The sequence below is a fragment of the Carassius gibelio genome, chromosome A21, assembly GCF_023724105.1.
Source record: "Carassius gibelio isolate Cgi1373 ecotype wild population from Czech Republic chromosome A21, carGib1.2-hapl.c, whole genome shotgun sequence".
NCBI classification, from domain to species: domain Eukaryota; kingdom Metazoa; phylum Chordata; class Actinopteri; order Cypriniformes; family Cyprinidae; genus Carassius; species Carassius gibelio.
In genome coordinates this window covers 8,848,458-8,867,746 of record NC_068391.1, presented here as the reverse complement: position 1 = coordinate 8,867,746, position 19,289 = coordinate 8,848,458, and the positions used below count along the sequence as shown (strand labels likewise).

At 38.3% G+C, this 19,289-nt stretch overlaps 1 protein-coding gene across 4 annotated transcripts in view; it reads right to left on the bottom strand.

Annotated features, from left to right (window-relative positions):
* The window catches only part of LOC127941792 (retinoic acid receptor RXR-alpha-A-like), a 128,865-nt gene that overhangs the window by 9,487 nt on the left and 100,089 nt on the right, over positions 1 to 19,289 (bottom strand). For 3 of the 4 annotated variants that reach the window (XM_052537202.1, XM_052537203.1, XM_052537205.1), the window contains exons 4-6: positions 9,730 to 9,880; positions 8,551 to 8,730; positions 5,471 to 5,655 (exon numbers count right to left, since the gene is read on the bottom strand). In XM_052537202.1, coding sequence (XP_052393162.1) covers positions 5,471 to 5,655; positions 8,551 to 8,730; positions 9,730 to 9,880 — 516 coding nt within the window. The remainder of the gene's footprint in view (positions 1 to 5,470; positions 5,656 to 8,550; positions 8,731 to 9,729; positions 9,881 to 19,289) is intronic. The other variant, XM_052537204.1, reaches the window with a different exon arrangement.

Sequence of the window (19,289 nt, the reverse complement as noted above, 5' to 3'; positions counted from 1 at the left end):
AATATTTCTGTGGCTCATCACGGACATGCACACGTCTCCTCAGTGCAACAGTTTCTGCCATGTTCTTGAACAAATACATAAACAAACCGATAATTAATTCACAAAGCAACAATATAAAGGAAAGTGAAGTGGCTCAAAACAGTACAACTCCCAGAGTTCTCGTTAAACAGGGTAAAGCTCATGAATGATGAATAGCTATCTTGGCTTTGTTTACACTGACCTTGTTTCTTCTATAAAACAAACAAAAATCACCCAAAAATGGAGGCGGCTAAATACCTGACTTAATAAATTGTAAAGAATAAAAAAGAGCCACAAATTTAGATATAGCACAATTAACAAATGTAAACATTTCTGTAATTTAAGTTGTTTCACTTGGATGTTATAAGTTGCACTCAAAGGTCCCCTGAAGTGCCTTGATACAAGCAGAGTTATTCTATGTGGTCATGTAATTTCAACTGAAACAGGAAGAGAGGGCCAATAGCGTTTTTATTACATCTGCTCAGGCCAGAGACGTTGAGCTCTGTAAAGCCGCATTTGTTATAATCATGCTGAGGCGGTGTTGTTGCAACATTTTTTTTATACATTTCTATGTCTATTTAGCTTTGATTTGAAGTTTGGGGGGAAGCTGTGGCCTAATGGTTAGAGAGCTGATCTAGTCACCAGAACGTCGCTGGTTCGAGTCTCGGTGCTGGCAGGAGTTGTAGGTGGGAGGGAGTTTCGACTTTCACTTTCACTTCCAAATAAAACAGCGCATCCTTGTGGCGAGGAGGACACAAGAGCATACGCAGCACGGTGATATGGAGTGACACAGAGGAGACCGTTGACAAAGGAATTGTTGAATAAAATTGTTATTTTTGTTTTCTTTGCTTACAAGAAGTGTTGCAGACGCTTCATATAACCCAGATTGCACGTCTGATTGCAGATGCAGTATTCTGAAGATGATATTTCATACCTTTTATGGCCCCTGACACTGTTATTTACTTGGCAATCTATGGGACAGTTTCAAGACAATTTCAAGACAATTTCATCCAATATATCTTACATTGTGTTCCGAAGACGAACAGAGCTTTAATGGGTATGGAACAAAATGGGAGTAAGGGATTAATGACAAAATTTTCATTTTAGGGTGGAGTATCCCTTTAAGATTAATTTTGATTTCATGAGGACTTTAACATCCAAACACGAGTAAACACTGAGCAAAAACTGTGTCCGTGGTTTTATTTCAGGCTGCATAGCAAAACATTTGTATTATTTTAAAGGGTGGTGATTCTTTTCCATACTCACTGTACATAAATATATGAACAATAGTAACTAGGTACACATCCATCATATCCATTTCCAAAGTTGAAGACACTTGATCTAAATTCAAACGTATCCAAGTAGCAGAAAATAAGTGGTGGTTGATGTAGAAGAGGTAAAAACCACCATGAATGATTTCTTTAGTGTGAATACAGTCAGCCATATGATTTGCTTGTGAGAATAAGCGGAGTGAGGCAAACGTAGCCCTGGGGCACGAGTGATACGTTTTTCAGATTCAAGGAGACGCTTTGATAACATTCTCTTCATGACCATCACAAAACAACGGCTGTTTTTGTTCCCGCTGAATGGAAAGCATTCGGCTTGCATTATTCACAGCAGATCCTGGTCCAGGGCTCTCGCCGAAACGCTGCACTTGCATATTGCACTATGAAATTTTTATCACTTGAGGAGAAGAGATGAGAGACGTTTAAATTTTTCATAGTCTGCTTAAACTATATTATTGTTGCGTGACAACAGAGAGGGGAAAAAGCAGTCTGGATTTACAGCTGTGCGAGACAAGCGAGACGTCTGCAAGCTCACGTGACATCCCTGTCGCAGAAACACTTCCTGTGTGTCAGACACATTAAAACAGTCAAACATAGGGAGTTTCCATTTACTAAATGTACAACAAAACTCTATAATAAGTCTCAAAAATGCAAGAAGAAAAAGGAAATGTAAAATTCTCATGAAATAGTCTTGTTTTAATCAATAACCATACTTGTTATTGGCCTATATTACATATATTTAAATGTATTTTTTTATCTACATTAATAAATATTAAATATATTTTAATATATACAAATATATTTTTTTTAATTAAATATATAAAATAATGCAATCATTGAATACCTGATAAACACTTGTACAAAATGTGTTTCTATGACCTGCTGTCAGTTTATTAAGCGGAATCAGTGCATGTAAGCAAACTCAATGTTATCTGAATTAAATTGGAAAATGAAAAAAGGAAGCAAAAAGAGAGAAGTAAAAAAAACAAGCAAACGGGAACATATTCTCCTCCTTTAAAGGCAGCTCTTCTATGCCTAACTGGAGGCATGTTACTAACGCCTGTTTAACTCCTGTTCTAGGTCACCATGAGATAAACACACTTCATTCAGCTTGGCCAAACCCCAACCATTAAGCAGCAGTGGTGGCCCATTCACGAGCTGCCCTCCCGGACCGAGGCCCTCTGATTAATTAGCACACGGGGCAATGGCTTCCAAAAGAGCACAGACAGAAGAAGAGCTCCAGGGACAGCGGGAGGGACGATACCTCTGATACGCCGGCCAAGAAAGAGCAACAGAGGAAACACATTCCAGTAACGTGTCTCCCTGCTGTCCAACTCTAGACTGCATCATTATTTTCTTTAACATCTTGTATTAAACCATCATCTACAGCCAGCAGGATGAGTTTCACAGTAATGTTTAAACTATGAAAATAACTGTCAGTGCACAAGTTGAGAATTTTGCCGTGTTTAAGACACATCGTCACTATATCCACCTGGGAGCTATAGCGAATGACACTAATTACACTTAATATGGTGATATTTTAGACAACTGTTGACTTTAATATGAAAATAATGAGTTGTTTATCAGTATGGGAGACATTTTTAAAATATCAGTTATGTTTAAGACACAACGTCACCATTTCTGCCTGGGAGCTACAGCGAAGGTTAAAACCGGTGATACTTGTATATGACGTTTATCTTTTCACAAGCACAAATTTGTGTATTTTAAATTTAACAAAGATGCTTCTAGTTCCTCCTCCTTGAATTTAAAATAATAAACAAATCTCACATGGGACAAACAATTTAATAAATTTAAGAAATTAAATAAATATTCATTTTAAAAGTAAATTTAAAAGATCTCATACCTGAAGTAAAATAAAGAAAATGAAATAAAACTGAAGTTCACTTCATATTTAATATATAAATAATTCAACATTTTTGTATGTGTGCACCTGATACGATGCCACACAAGGCTATAGCTTCATTTTTTTTATTATTATTTTTTATAAACTATACAAAAAAACAGAAATATATCCATAAAATAAAAACTAAACTATTACTAATATATATATATATATATATATATATATATATATATATATATATATATTATTATTATTTTTTTTATATACATAAAATTAATACCTACTTTGATCGCAAAGCTAAACGTAACAATGAACAATATAAATAATAATGCAAAACAATATTAACCTTGGTTCGCCACTGCTCTCACAAAACACAAGCCCTCTACTGGAGATACAGTGACGAACCCAACCAAGATAGCGAATGAAAGACTGAGTGCTTTCTAATGTAAAGCCTGGCAGCTTCTCCCTCATGACAGGCCTTATGTTCTCCCTCGTCTCTCTACCTTTCCCCAAACATCGGTCCTCTGTTCCCGCACATCTTCATCTTCCCGAAATAACCCCCATTTACTCACATAACAGCTTCCAGAACATTTTTGCATCGGTACAGAGCAGTCCCAAAAGACGCACTTATCCGCCCAAACCCTCTCTCTCTGGCGCACCTCCTCTATCCTCCTCCTCAGAGGCTGACGGCAGGCTCAAAGCTCCCGGGGACTGTCAGACTATTTCATTATTCAAACAATGCTGGAAAGTGGAGCCAATGATCACTTTAGTGGTGCTGATTTGTCATGGTGCCTAGACGAGGGAGGGAGACTTCACAGCACACAGGCAAATTCAACAACTTTATCTTGCTCTGCTTCTCGCAGGGAATTACCATTCAAAACTCCACTAAAACGAGGTAAGAAGTTGGATGCGTAGCATAGTGTTTAACATGCATTCTCTGACACACTGAGAATTTAAGTTGGAATCATAGCTTAGCTGTTAACACACATTTCAAGAGTTTGAGCTACATAAAGTTTAAGTGGTAGACAGGCACCAATACTAAGAAGGTGGACTCAGCGATGGTTAGTGATATGCCAAAGTACAGTAAACTCTAAAACTATGTGCATTACTAAACACTGTGTTTATAATTACGACAATAAAATATTGTGGTAAGAAATACCAGTTTGCAATATCAAGCAGCATAACAAAACGACCAGAACAGAAAAAAAAAAGCCAGAACATATAGAAAACAGATGGAATATGAGGCTATAAACTTCATCAGTCGTCATTTAAGTCAAACGGAAACAAAGCTAATAAGCAAAATTACTATACTCTATCATTGCTTTGTAACACAAAAGGGGGCTGACAGGTTAAGAACAGCATCAGAACAATGAGAATGAGCAGAACTGATATGTGAACTGCAGTAATGAGTCATTTTCAAGCAGTGCTTCACAATGTGCTAATCTGAGAAAACGAAGACGTCTACTACTATGACATCACATATGTCCAAACATGGCCATCAAAAAGCTAAATCACTTGCATTGCACCCAAACAAGTAGAGACAGAGAAGTGCTGTCGAGAAGGGAAACACGGCATATGGCTGAAGATATCTCTGGGGGTTCTTAAATGTCCTAAGTTGTTTTTTCGTAACTAGGCCTACACTAAAAATCTGACCCTGCAGATTTACATAGGAATGCAGCATTCAATGTTCTTCGCATCCCTCTGTTCTTGACTGTTTGATTTTTAAATACTTTTGGAACTCTTTGCACAGTTCCAAGATAAAAGACAAATAAATTACCGTATTTTTCTTACTATTAGTCGCACCTAAGTATAAGTCGCATCAGTCCAAAAATACGTCATGAGGAGGAAAAAAAACCTATATAAGTCGCACTGGACTGTAAGTCGCATTTATTTATGTCATTTATTTATCGCTCTATGTTTTCAGTGTAGACTACAGGAGCACTGAGCAGCATAGAGGCGCCCTCTCATGGCTGTAGACGGTAATGTTTTCTCTTGGTTCATTTCTCTCGGTTCATATCAAATTACTTTTGATAAATAAGTATAAGTCGCAGGACCAGCCAAACTATGAAAAAAGTGCGACTTATAGTCCGGAAAATACGGTATATAAATGATGGGGGCAGAGAGAGTCTTTTGAATGAGCACCAAGATGGAACCCACTGCTCCAAAGCTCCAACACACAAAACGGTTCTTCAAAGTATTTCAAGGGTCTGTTTAAGTGTGCAGGGGGCTCTTGGATTGTACAGAAAACCTGGGGTGGTTTCCCAGGCTTTAAAGAGCAAAAAGAGGAAGAGATGTCACTTACTGAATTCGAGGGCATTGGTACATTAGTTTCAATGTAAGTCTCCGTCTTGGGCTCCACAGCGAGCTCCGCTTCCAAGATCTTCTCCACAGGCATGTCTTCGTTCACACTGCTGGTCGACTCCACCTCGTTCTCGTTGCGGTCCCTTGCTCGCTGGCGCTCCTCCTGGACGGCTGTATGTAACAACACTAGTCACGGTCACTACAGTTAATCAAACAAGAAGTCAACACACATACACACACACACACATTGATATCAAGCTGATACTAACAAACTATAGCAAAGGTCTTCATACTTTTTGATCCTGAAAAATAAAGGACTCTCAAACATGATTATTCCCCTGCAAATATAATGTATTTTCAATTATAAAAACCTTTTAAAAAACCCTGAGAAAAAGCAGAATACCATGACAAAAAAATGGCTTTAGGGCTGGAACAAATAACCGATAAAACAGATAATAATCATTAAAGCTGCAGTAGGTAACTTTTGTAAAAAATATATATTTTTTTCATATTTGTTAAACCTGTCATTATGTACTGACAGTAGAATATGAGACAGATAATCTGAGAAAAAATCAAGCTCCTCTGGCTCCTCCCAGTCTTTTATTGCCATTTGCAGAAATTCATCCGCTCCCGGTAAGAAATCAACCAATCAGAGCTGCGGTCCGTAACTTTGTTTGTGTTCAAAATGTAGAAAAATGTATATAATAAGCGAGTACACCATGAATCCATTTTCTAAACCGTGTTTTAGCTTGTCCTGAATTACTAGGGTGCACCTATAATAAGTGCTTCTATTTTGACTATTTTAGATTGCTTCTGGGGTACCGTGGCGGAGTAACCCAGTACCTTTGTGATTCTTCATAGACATAAACTGAGAGAAGTAGTTCCGGCTACGATGTTCTTCACCTCGCACTGAAAACCAGTAACGTCAAATTACAGCAGTCAATAATGCATTTCTATGGACGAAATGCCGTTGGCGTGCACATGTGCGTCGAACAGACAGAACGCAGTAAATGGGGAGAAAATTTATATTCAGTACAATAATATTAATTTAGCTGTTTTTATTGGATGTTAAATTTAAGTTTAAAACTCAACATGTAATTCAAGTATTTTATGATAGTAACTGTAAAGGGATAATGGAGTATGACTGAATATAAATGTAAGATGCTTCATAAACCCTTTATTCTATCATCAATTACTGTTAGTGATTTTATTTACAACTTGTTTGCATGAAACAATGTGATGTTTGTTGCGTGTTGCATCTCTATTGGCTCCTCCAACAGGCTTTAACAGATCAGACGTTTGATCAGCTCAGAGAAACAGGAAGTGGTTAGTGTTGAACAGTCACTCAATCTCAACTGTGGCCAGAACGGTATTCACCACAATCCAAGCCCCTGTGGTTAGAGTGCGTATGTGCCGAGCACAGTTCATCCAAAAGACTTCAAACCCAGTTCCTATTCACAGCACATTAAAACACACAAACCCTAAATGTTCTCCTTTCCCTAAATCCTACACTACTTCCCTCAACAGCGAATCACTGAGGTATCGCTGTGGTGGAGGGGTTCCGTAATGGGGGGGATTCTGCTTTAAGGAAAGTGCTGTCTGGAGGTCAGCCCAAGGGTAAAGTACTTCGCCAGGAGTCAGAGAAAGGTGAGAGGGGCTGAAATCACATTAGCTTTATTTCCCCTAGAGAGAAGGAGAGCATAAATTAATTTAATCCTGTTTTTCTGCAGATCCGCTCAGCTCTTTTTGGGACAAGCGTGGCCCAGCTCTCCTGTGCCTCAGGGTGCAGTGCGAGCTTATGGGATACACAAACAGATGAACGCAAGCAAATGATCATATCCTTGAAAGAAGCCGCGATGACATAAATAAGGGAGACGAAAGGTTGCACTAAGGTCAGACAGTGGATGTGAGAACGACATGTCATACACATACGATCGCAGTGCTCTTTTCGTCTACAGGAGGAGGATTTACTCTCTCACATGAAACAAGAGCTAGAGATCTGGGATGAAGACTGGATGTTGGCTATGCAATCTATAGCCACAATAAATCATTTATAAGGCCAAACAAGTCTGACTGCTTGCAAAAAAAAAAGCTTAGTGTCGTTTTAAACCTCTTTATAAATGTTTACGTTTGGGGACATATCATGAATGAACTGTATTCTATATGAAAAGATTTTGAAACTGATTCTAAGTTGATACATATATTAAGGATTTTGGACACACTAAGCTTAAAAGACAAAGCACGTTAACAACAATCATGTGCGTATGCATGTCTATATGTGAGCAGGTATACAAAGCAAGCTACAAAAGAGTTCATCGGTTCAATCTTAAAACAGAAAATACGTCTCTGCAGACTCAATGATTCTAAAAACAACAACAGAAAAATTCTGATATCTCATAAATCCAAAATTATTCTGACTGAGGGGCAAAATATAGTCTCTCAGATCAATATTCCACCAACTGTGTGCTAAAATCTTCAATTAGCATGCTAAAGCACTTTCACGTCTCCTTTTTTGGTGGGGACAAGCGCGCAAAACGTACTAATGCCCCCTTTTTCTTCAGTGTGATAACCCACCTCTCACCTCTTCCTTTCTTTCATCTTGCTCTGCCTCAGGTGATGATTTGGGAGAAAAGATGGTCTTCTATATTTAGCAAAAAAAAAAAAAAAACTTGCACCGACGAACCATTTCCTGTTTTCTCTTAGTATCTCCTGAGTGCAGTACCTGGAATCTTGAGTACAGCCATCATGCACAGAATGAACTCCCTGACCAATGTCTCACCGTGAGCAGAATGGCAGACTGAACATCTAGTGAACGCTAATTAAGCTCTGACCTGCAGTCTGACTATTTAATGGCTGATTGAATTAATACGAATGTTTCTTCTAGTCACACAGACGTGAGATTGTTTCTAATAGCGAATGCACAAAACATCTCACTCCATGGTGGAATGGTGGAACCCCATTGTGGACTTTAGAGGAGCATTGGAAGTCACTGATTTTAATGAGAGCTGGTGGAGTGCATAATGCTATAAAATTTCAGAGGGAAAAGGAAAAATCTTCTATCCTCAACTTTATGTGCTGTACCTTCTCTTTTCATTCCCATGGCCAAACACTTCTGATAGCGGCAGTACTGGCAGCGGTTGCGCTGGCGTTTGTCGATAATACAGTCCTTGCTGTCTCGACAAGTGTAAGTCAGGTCCTTGCGCACAGTCCTCTTGAAGAAACCCTTGCACCCCTCGCAGCTGTAAACACCGTAGTGTTTACCTGTTGAAAAAAAAAATGCAAACACAGAAGCCTAAGGAGTCATGTTCAGGTCTACAATGGGAATAATTCATGGATAAGGGCTTGTGGCATTTGAATCTACAACCTTTCAGCTGAAGTGTGTTAAAATACCTTCTTCTATCCCAGCTTAATATTGCAAGACAACAATAAGCATCTTCTTGTAGAGTAAACACTGTCTCTGTGCAGCTTACAAAATACTCCACTGTTTTCCCTGCTGAAAAATAAACCTGTTTAAACAAGCCAAAAGCTGCTCTTTGCGAATTTCCCAGTCTGACTGAGCTTGTTTAGCAAGCCGAAGAGTTAAAAAGTGCCAAAAATCCCTCTAAAACCACTGAAAAAAGAGCATCTTAACTGTACTAGAAAATCAGCTAAGACCAGAAAACCAGCTTAGACTGTTTTGAAGCTGATATTCCATCCCAACCAATCCTGCATTGCAACATTAGCACAACAGTTTGCATTTGGGGCTCGGTTTTGTGTGTGCAGATATACACTGGCCTAAGCAGGTCTTAGCTGGTTTAAAATGGTTTAAGCCTGATTTAGCTTGTTTAGCGGACCAACCAGTTAAAAAGTGCAACTTTAGTTAAAGTCAAGTTAAACCACTTAAAGTTAATTTTGACCAGGCTAAAAGGCCAGCTAAGACCAGAAAACCAGCATAGACTGGTTTTTGAGCTGTTTTTTTTTTTTATTCTAACCAGCCCTGCAGAGCAACACTGGTCTAATAAAGTCAGTTTTGGAGATGAACTGCATGTATAAACCTGCCTAAGCTGGTCTTAGCCAGGTTTAACTGTTCTCCCAGCCTGATTTGGCTTGTTTAGCTGTGCCGCCACCTGAGAAATGCCCAAAACCCCCTACAAAAAACCTGACTGGGCTAGAAGACCGTTTTTTTTTCCACCCCAACCAGACTTGAGCAATCGAAAGTTGCAAAATGTTGTACATTTAGGGCTGCACTACTGGTCTACATGTAACAGTGTGTTTTGGTACCTGAGGAGCGGTCGCCACAGATGGCACAGATGTGTTTGGTGAGGGACAGGGGGGTGCCCAAGGGCTGTGATGGCACCTTCATCACACCGTTGATGCCCAGGGGCGGCTTGATATCTTCTGAGCTGCTGACAGAGTTCATGGGCGAGTTCAGCTGCAAAACATAAGCAAACACACATCATTTAGACACGTCAACATATCGGCTCTAAGGACCTGGGTGAAAAAAAGCTGAGTTCCAGAAGGCCCCGACTTTTCTGTCAGTTTCTTCAGAATGGGGCCAGCGTTGAGCTTTCAGATTGATTTTGTGCCACGAGACTGAGGTTCTCTCATTTGATTATGCTCTCTCTCCTACTTCCTCTGAATGTGAGTACAAGAAATGGATGCTGAGTGTGTCCCTAGCCTCATTTTTTCATATCCATCACCAGCAGTGCACATGTTCTATGCTAGAATTGCGGCAATAAAATATTTAGTTGGACAGTGGAATAAAGACGTGGTTCTGTTTCTCTCTCTCTCCAATATGTGTCTGGCTGCCCTCATCCAGAAATTTTTTTTGCTCTCACAAGTGTATTTTGAATGAGAAAGACATTAAGACTTACATTTCTGTGGAAATAACAGCAAAAAAAAAAAATCTAAATCCATCACAAATGTTTAATCATCAATGTGTTTGTGCACATTTTACTCTATCATTGCAAGGTGATGATGCAACAGTTGTGTAAGACGCAATCACAATAACAGGCACATTGTTCATTTCACTCTACGCGTGTTCATATTCAATTACACACTTTAATTATACCAGCAACACAAGAGTTTTGAGAAAATGAAAGTTGCTGATGTGTAGACACTGTGCCTAAGGGTCCAACAGGCTGTTCTAAAAAAAAAAAAAAAAAAAAAAAAACAACCTAACAGATGCTATCCTGGCTTTGGGGAGTGAGAAAGTCACTCTGCATCGTTAACAGTGATGTTTGCATGCATTTGACTTTTTTTCCCCTCTTTTATTAATATTATAGTAGATGATTTACCAGCAACAGACTTGTTGGAAGGCTCTTAAAAGCATGACACAGATTTGGTAAAGGCCTTGGGACTGGCGTTGTTGGCCACGAGACAGAAACACTCATGTGAGAGCCTCCAAAGTCTTGTTCTCATGCTGTAGCCAGAACACAGTTAGCAGTCAAACTAGTGAGAGGGGCCTGATAAAGACCCCATTTAGACCAAAAGGAGCTTCTTCACTTCCTACTTCACACCACGGCTATGTGTTGACGTTAGTGCAAGAGACAAGCAGACTTGCTAGACTTCTGTTGGAGTGCCATGTAGCCAGTGGACACTGGACACAGACAGACCACTGTAGCCCCACTGGACTGCCACCACAATGGTATTTCCATCACCTAAAACATATATTGTGTTTTAAACCATTCTGCAATGAAAATTACATTTTCAACGTCTCTTAAATAAAATGGAAGACTCCTTTGTCTTACTAATGCCATTTTCTCAGCTAGTATTTTGCTTATCTTAAATATACACAATGTTTTTTTTTCATTTCTTTTCCCAAATACACAAAGTTTCAAATTTCATCTTAAGCTTTTTACTAGAAAAAAGAACGATAATCTTTAAAGTAAACTTTATTCATGTTATTATTTTATAAGTAAAGTTCTAATTTAGTTTATTACTGCCCAACTGAGGGTTTTGTGTCAAACTATACACACAAAATACAGAAATACTTTATGATTTCACTTTTGTTTAGGTTATCATATCACATTAAACAAATTATGATTCATGTTTTAAGATCAAAATATATTAAAATCAACATTAAAGACTTTTTACTATGAATACTATAATTAATGATGAAGTTGGCATAATAAAGTTAGGATGTTTTTATTTTACTGGGCCTTTATTTAGACATAATAGTAGAGAGCAGACAGGAAAGCATTGGGTGAAGGGAGGGGAGCAGGACCAGCAAAGGAATTTGAGATGGGAATTGATCTTGGGTCGCCGTGAGTGCATGTGTGCTGTATGTCGGCAGTCTAACCACAAGGCTATTGGTGCCAAAAATAAAGTTAGTTTTAATGTGACCTTCATTTAATAAAACGTTGGTTGATAGTGTTGGTAAGTTGGTGTTTTAACACCATGCCAGCTTCCAAGTTGATAAAGTATAAACAAGCGATTTAAAATTAATTCAGATTTGACTGTTAAAAATTTCTTCAAAAGTGTTTTCTGAGTAATATAATTTCCTAAAAGAACTTAAGTAAAATTAAATGGAGTAAGGAACAATGAACATCCAGTCGGTTGTTATGGTAGAATAACCCCTTACAGGTTGACCAGGACCCCGATGCGAGGCAGAAAGATTTTAAGATGAAACCGCTTTAAACTCTTGCCAGTTTGATAGTTATCTTATATTCCATTACAATGAACCAATCAATCGTCACAAAATGGCAGCAGCATTATGGCGTATAACATAATTGTAAACAATTGTACACATAATATTGAATTGAGTTTTAATATTTTATTAGCTAACCAAATGCAAAGCTTCCACAAAGTGGAAAGTGCTGACTTCAGGTACCTGGATGAGCCGGTGTTATCAGCTTTTTTACCGTTTTTTTTTTTTTTTTTTTTCTCAAGGAATACCATAACTTAGAATTCCACGACTGACCAATCAGAATCAAGTATTCCACAGAGCAGTGTAATAAAATGCATGTAAAGGATACTGAACTCTGAACTGATATGCATTAACAGCATATCAGTGAATCTTCTTTTGATGCTAAGAATGTGTGTGATTCTGGAGTGTTCTTTTCAGCATTGTGTATATGTTATTTGATCCCACTGATTACTGAAAATAAAGATGGGACTTTTACCCACAATAGGGTATTTCACAGTTTGTGGTTTGTACACTGATTCCATTCATTTTGCCTTTTGTTGATGACGTAAGATACTATGGTAGTCTTCATATCAAATCCAAATCAAATAAGTTTTTCTGTCAATAGAAGTAATAAACATAAGTGTCCAAATTTAAGAAACACCCACATGTGGAAAGACTTAACATAGTTAATCACCCTTATCCATGTACATGATTGCATCATCCTAAGAGTATGTGTGTGTATTCACACGTGCCTGCTCACACCCCTTAAACTCATGCATGGACACACACAGTAATGACACGGCCCATGTCGAAATATTTGCCAGTACAATTTAAAGGGTTGCATTCGCACCAAAAGGGTGTACTAGGAAGTGATGTAAGCCGGTCGACAGCGACGTCATTTGTGTGAGGCATTCAACAACGGAAACGGGAGAACAACGTTAACAACAGGAGGATGGAGGACGATGTGATCGCATTTGTGTTTTTGTTGTGTCTTGGAGGTTTTTCAACATTGGACATGGAATGTCGACGTATACGTAAATCGATTGACAGAACGTAAAGGAGGACTAAGAATCTCCAACACCTGGCAGTGCCACATTTGCTAAAGTGCCTGCACTTCAGCGTCCGTATAGTTATCGCTGTTCACCGTACTTGCGAAATAAGTTGACACAATGTTTACAGTATGTTTACACAGCATTTTAAATCATGGCGGGCGAGGGCGTTTTTCAAATGCGTCTGGTCAATCAATGTACATTTACGTCATGGGTAGCACCAGTTGTGCTGGTTAGACCCTGCCCCGGTGTAGGAGTTAATCTGGTTCTCGAAACAGGCAGTACGATGCTAAAATCACACCCAGTTCCGGCGGTGCAAAAATGCCCAAAAAATGGGCAGTGCCACAATTAGTTCTGGCACTATGAAAAGGATCCTGCGGTGCGAAAGGCCCTATGATTAACACCTTTGAAAACTGCTCCCTTTTTATTCAATATGATTATTAATTCCATCCGTCAAAAAACTAACAGGCAAAACGCTGCCGACAAAAGACCCTGTACTTCCACTCTGTTTGATTTACGATGTCAGAAATGGTCATTGTCCTTGAAAAATGCTGAAGGCAGTCAAGGCTGCAGAGGCCGTAACAGTGCGTTCCCGTTCTGATGGAGAGAGGTGCTAATGATGAGTGAGCAAAGAGAAAGCATGGGTGGCAGTAAATTACACATGCCATACTTTGTTCTGAGGCTGTCGGTTTATGAGAAATAAAACGCCTTTTGTTATGAATTTCTGCCTGCGTGTCTCCGATGAGAACCTGAAACATGCTCATGTTACCCACATATAAATACTCATGGGGAGAATTCACTAAAAATGAATCGAGCCCGCTGATAGAGCCATTTATTTGTACCTGCTGTCTGCATTAGGGGCCCGATTCACTAAAGGAATTATGCAAATCAGGTAACAGTGCAAATGTGCCCACAAAATCTCTGCAAAAGTAAAGCAGCATGGCATGATTCCCCATTTGTTAGAACCAACAAATATACTTGTGTACTTTACTTGGACTACACAGTATCACGCTACCTTTCAAGAACAAAATGAGACAAATGTTTCTTAAAATAATCAAATTAATACATATTAAATAAAATGAAATCCAACGAAACTAATTTAAACTAAACAAAAATAAGTGACAGTACAGCACAGAGTCAGCAAAGTCATGTGTTCGATTGTCAGGAAAACAATTTACAAAAAAATAACTAGTAAATAGTTAATAGAGAAACTATTTATAAGTAGTTTCTAAATAGAGTTTATAGCGTTTAGAGTTTTACATCGGATAAAAAAGTTTGACAAGTGCTTAATTTAATGACTGTGACAATGAACCACAGGTTGTCAGTTAGATGCAGGTTTAAGTTGAAATACTGCATGCAAACGTGGTGCAACTGTATGAATTCATGATGTGTTAGATCACATGCAAAAGCAGCTGTTAAAATCAGCCTCTCTCTTCACTTCATACCTTAGTTTGTCTATTTTTCTGGACCTCTGTAGTTTGTCTCATCAGATGCAGAGCTGCACTATCAGAGGACTCTATCAGAGTATGGCTATTTTCAACATGCAACTCAATCTGCCCAAACTCCCTCTCAATGCAGTATTTGTGTGTAGGGGTATATGTGCGCGTGTGTGTGTGTGTTACAGAAGGATTAAAGGGTCTAGTTCTGTGACTGTAAATAGAATAATCCTCCCTCCCATACATGATCACACACTCTTCTTTGAGGAGTAGGGTGTCAGACAAGTGCCCTGACTAAGAACAACATGATCAGCCAGCCGTGCTGTGACACTTAAGCTGTACGGAGAGGAGGGGACATCCCAAAACTTAAGAAACAACATGCACAGAGACACACACAGCGAAGTGACTGTTGGTAGGGGTCAAGAGATCATTGTACAGGCCTGCTTCAGAATTGGATATTGAGTTTGATGTAATATTTAAAGAGACAGTTATGTAATTATTTACTCTCATGTCATTCTAAACCTGTTGTTCCCTGGGACACATGTTCAGATGACTTCTATATTCCAAATCACTTAGAATCTTCTCCTCTAATATGCTATTATCCACAGTTAAATTGAACTAAATAAATAAAAAACAGATAGTTCAGGAAAAACTAAATGGGGAAAAAAAGAAAAAAATACAACATTATAAAATGATTCTGATTTGTGAATAGGATCAATTGGTGCTTAAAACTATTAACCACTGTAAATGGATCACTTGTAAGTTGAAATGGGAAAAAAATTGTGGAAAAATTTCAATTAAATGAAAAAAGAAATAAAACACAATTAAATTCAAATAAAATAAAATTGAATGAGTCTGATTTGAGAACTAGATCAAAAAAAAAATTAACCATTTAAACCATTTAAGCTATTAACCACTGTGAATCTTTGAGTCAGTAAGTTTAACTAAAATAATAATAATAATTTAAGAACATTTGTATGAAAAATGAATTGAAGAAAACAACACAAGCAAGTAAAATATAATGGAATGGGTCTGATTTGCGAATTGGATAAAAAAAAGTAATGGTATGTCATGGTTTATTTTATCATATGTGTCAAAGTTAAGTAGAAAAGAGAGAGAGAGAGAGAGAGAGAGAGAGAGAGAGAGAGAGAGAGAAAGTTGTCAGCACCTCTAAGTCTGTATATCTGTGCTGAAATACAGGGTCAGAGAGTGTTGACTCAGGAGAAAGAACAGTAGCTTTCACCTGAAAAACTCACTAGCAAAGGGAAGTCAAGGCAGATCTAAGCATCAGATACTGGTGATCCGTTCAGTCTGTGCAAGTACGCTATAGATGTTGACACTTGGTTGTCAAGCATAAGCTAGAGGCAGAGAAGAGTTGTGCTGTCACAAATTTGTCTCTATTTAAATAGTCAAGTAATCTGTCACTCACAATGATATAAGCCCAGGGGCCGTTCACACAGATCACGCAGTTCTTTCATTTGAGTAACACAACAGAATGCAGGTATTTAAAGGGTACAAATGTTTTTACACTCGCTGTGCATCCAGTTGCATCAAACCCAGGCAACAACATCTGTCTAGTGCATTTCTATGAACTAAATGGTATAAAAGCATACAATAATGGCTTTTTTCTTTTCATACATTTGCATTCAACATGACGTTATCTAGCATGGTTTAGCAGAATGTTTTGTCCATTTCTTGCTAGGAGGAAAGCTCAAGTTTCACCCTATGGACACCAAGTTTAGTCTGCAAAACTCTCATCACATCAATCTGCTTTTATTTCAGGATTCAGACTTGAATGGTGCTTAAGGAGTCATATATACTCCCAAGAACGGATACATTTTATGTGATATGAAACACACGTGCGGTGATCTGGCAAGGCAAAGTCAACGCACATCATACAAAAAGAGTAAGAGCATAAATCTGAAACCTTAGAAGAGCTTAGCTGATCTTACCAAGCCGAAAAACAGACTTCCCTCCCAAGGACACTTCAAAGCGTAAACCAAATCCTGCAGCAGCAACCTTTAACACATGCTAACCTCTCAAAACCAGAATACGACTTCACACTGGGGCAAGTGGAGTGGACTTCAAATGAAAGAAATATTGAACATCTGATGCCTACTTAATTGTGTTGAGTACATTTGACTTGTACGTATAAATCAAGGTTTCAAAGTTATAAACTGCAGTGATTTTACCACAGTAAAATGGAGTAAAAGCAACTAATGTTCAATTAATAATAAAATACAATCATAATATTAACCATAACAAACACAAATCACTCTACTTGACGCACACTAAAGCAGTATGGCCATCATAATTATTAATGACTGCAATACAACTAATTGTGATAAATAATTTTTAAATAATAAATGACAATTGTTTCAAATATTATAAATGTTCTCTTTTGGGGGAAACACAAACAAACAAGCCAAAAAAGAAAAAGAAAATCAACCAAAGCAAACTAAAATGTGAAACGTTTTGCATTAATTAAGCATGTTTATCCATCTATTAAATAATACCTCTTTTTATGCTGACTTTATAAATGACACATTCACTTAACATTCAGAGCCAGAATAGTCCACCCAGCGGCTACGTCACTGTTATCACAACAAACTCCAACTCCAATCCACGCTTGACTGGGATGTGTCCATCCACACATGGAAAAGCTTTGCTGATAACAGTGACCTTTTTCTTATCTTTAACCACTGCGGGGCACTGGGCCGATCCCCTCTGCCTGATAACCCACTCAACATCTGACCTCCGATCTTTCACACCCATTACTCACCCTAAGTGTGACTTTGTAGAGGCTGCTGTCAGTAGCGGTGTGGGAGACACATTTGGAGCCGTCCCTATGGACACGGCAGTCAGCGGCAGTAAGTTGGCCCTGTTTTGTATCAGCCGTAAAGGGGAGTGTCGCTGTCATTTGGGTTCTTGCAGCAACCCCGATTATTGGACTCACACATGAAAATGCTTTACCTAACATTAAAATTCCAATAGTTCCTTACTTCAGTGTGCTACACACACAATTCTGGTGTCTTTGGAAAGAAGACCCTTTGGGCTTTATTTTTCATCACCAGATTTGGGAATGCTCAAAAAGAGTAAAAGTCAAAGACACTGAAGTACCTTGAAAAAAACCACACCCAATATTTTTTACATTTCATATAAAAATACTTGAAATCAGTCCTTTGAAATGTTGGTATGTGTGTAATGAATGAATATAATATTCAATTTTCACTTTTTGAATGGAATTGGTGAAATAAGTCAACTTTTTGATGATATTCTAATTATATGACCAGCACCTGTATATATAAAGGCAGTGCAGAAAATACATAAAAGTGAATAAAAATTAACCTATGCATTATATGGATAAAACTGATCGGTCATATTTGGTTCATAGAGTTTGTTCCTTCCAATCGAAGCCAAGCAAGCTGCATCATCCAAGGCCAAATGTAAATGATCTACACAGCAATCAAGACAACACTGGTGGCCAACCAATATCCTGCAGTCTCGTGAAGCTCCAGCACCGGGTGAAGTCAGTAACAGAGGCAGATCTGATACCCACTACTCTGTTCTGTCTCGCTCCTGCTGTGCATGATGTCTGCGCTTTGGTAGACTGTGCTGGGCCAAGACAGATTATAACTGTAGAGCCGTATCCTCTGAAGAACTGTTGTATGGTGGAATAATTGCCTAGAGCTGAAACAGCTGTCAGCATCCAGACCTAATCTCCGAGTGTGGATAATCATCACTGGAGCGCTGTTTGCAACAATGTGCCTGCATTGTTAAAACCAAAACGAAACATTGAGATTTGTAATGCTGATTAATAGAAACTCAAATGAATGCACAGACACTAAAATCAAATAGAAAATGGGTTTCAAAAATGTAAACTTCCAGGCTGGATCTGGTGATAAACCACCTTCACAAGTGTAAAACACAAGCATTCAGAGCAAACAAAATGAAAGAAGCTGTCCTTGAGCTCACAAGATAATGCCTTCACTAATTTCAAGGTTTGACTTGAAAAATAAACCATTTTGTGTTTGAGGGCTTTTGTGTACGAGTATCAAGGTTGCAAAGAAGCAATTAACAACAGGGAAAATCTGCAGCTCCTACTACATGGGTTCTTCACATCGTCTGAGGACACAGATGGAGGTAGAAAATAAGAAGAGACTAGAAGAGAGAGTTTTGAGTTAAAGTAATAGTAAATGTGCATTATGTATTTTTCCACAATTAGCAAACAATTAGAAACAACTGTTATTAAAAGTGCTCTCTCCTACAATCACACACTCTCAGTGTTCTTTACCCTTAAGAGCAGTTCACATGTTCTTCTATCAACAGAAGTCTAAAAGTTAGAAAGGACATGTCATTGTGAACCCAGGTTTGGGTTCTAAGTTTCAAGGGAGCTGCTGTTTCTTGTTTTCTCTGTCTTTCTTAGCTAGCACAGACTTTGGCGCACAAAGCCTATTACTGAAAGTCGCCAAGATAAGAGCTTCTTTTGCTAATGTGATGTTTGTTTCATTTTTCATATGCTTTGCTTGAAATTTTTTAATAGGGGCTAATTTTTTTAAAGTCGGAACTGTACACAGCAAACTTTTGCTTAAGATTTTCACACTGGCACTGAGTTAACAGATACTGAATGAAAGTGAATAAAACTGAAACATGAAATGTGATCAGTTGCTTTTATATTTTTGTTTTCTCTCTACTATCTTCCCACAAACCTTGGGATCACATATGAAT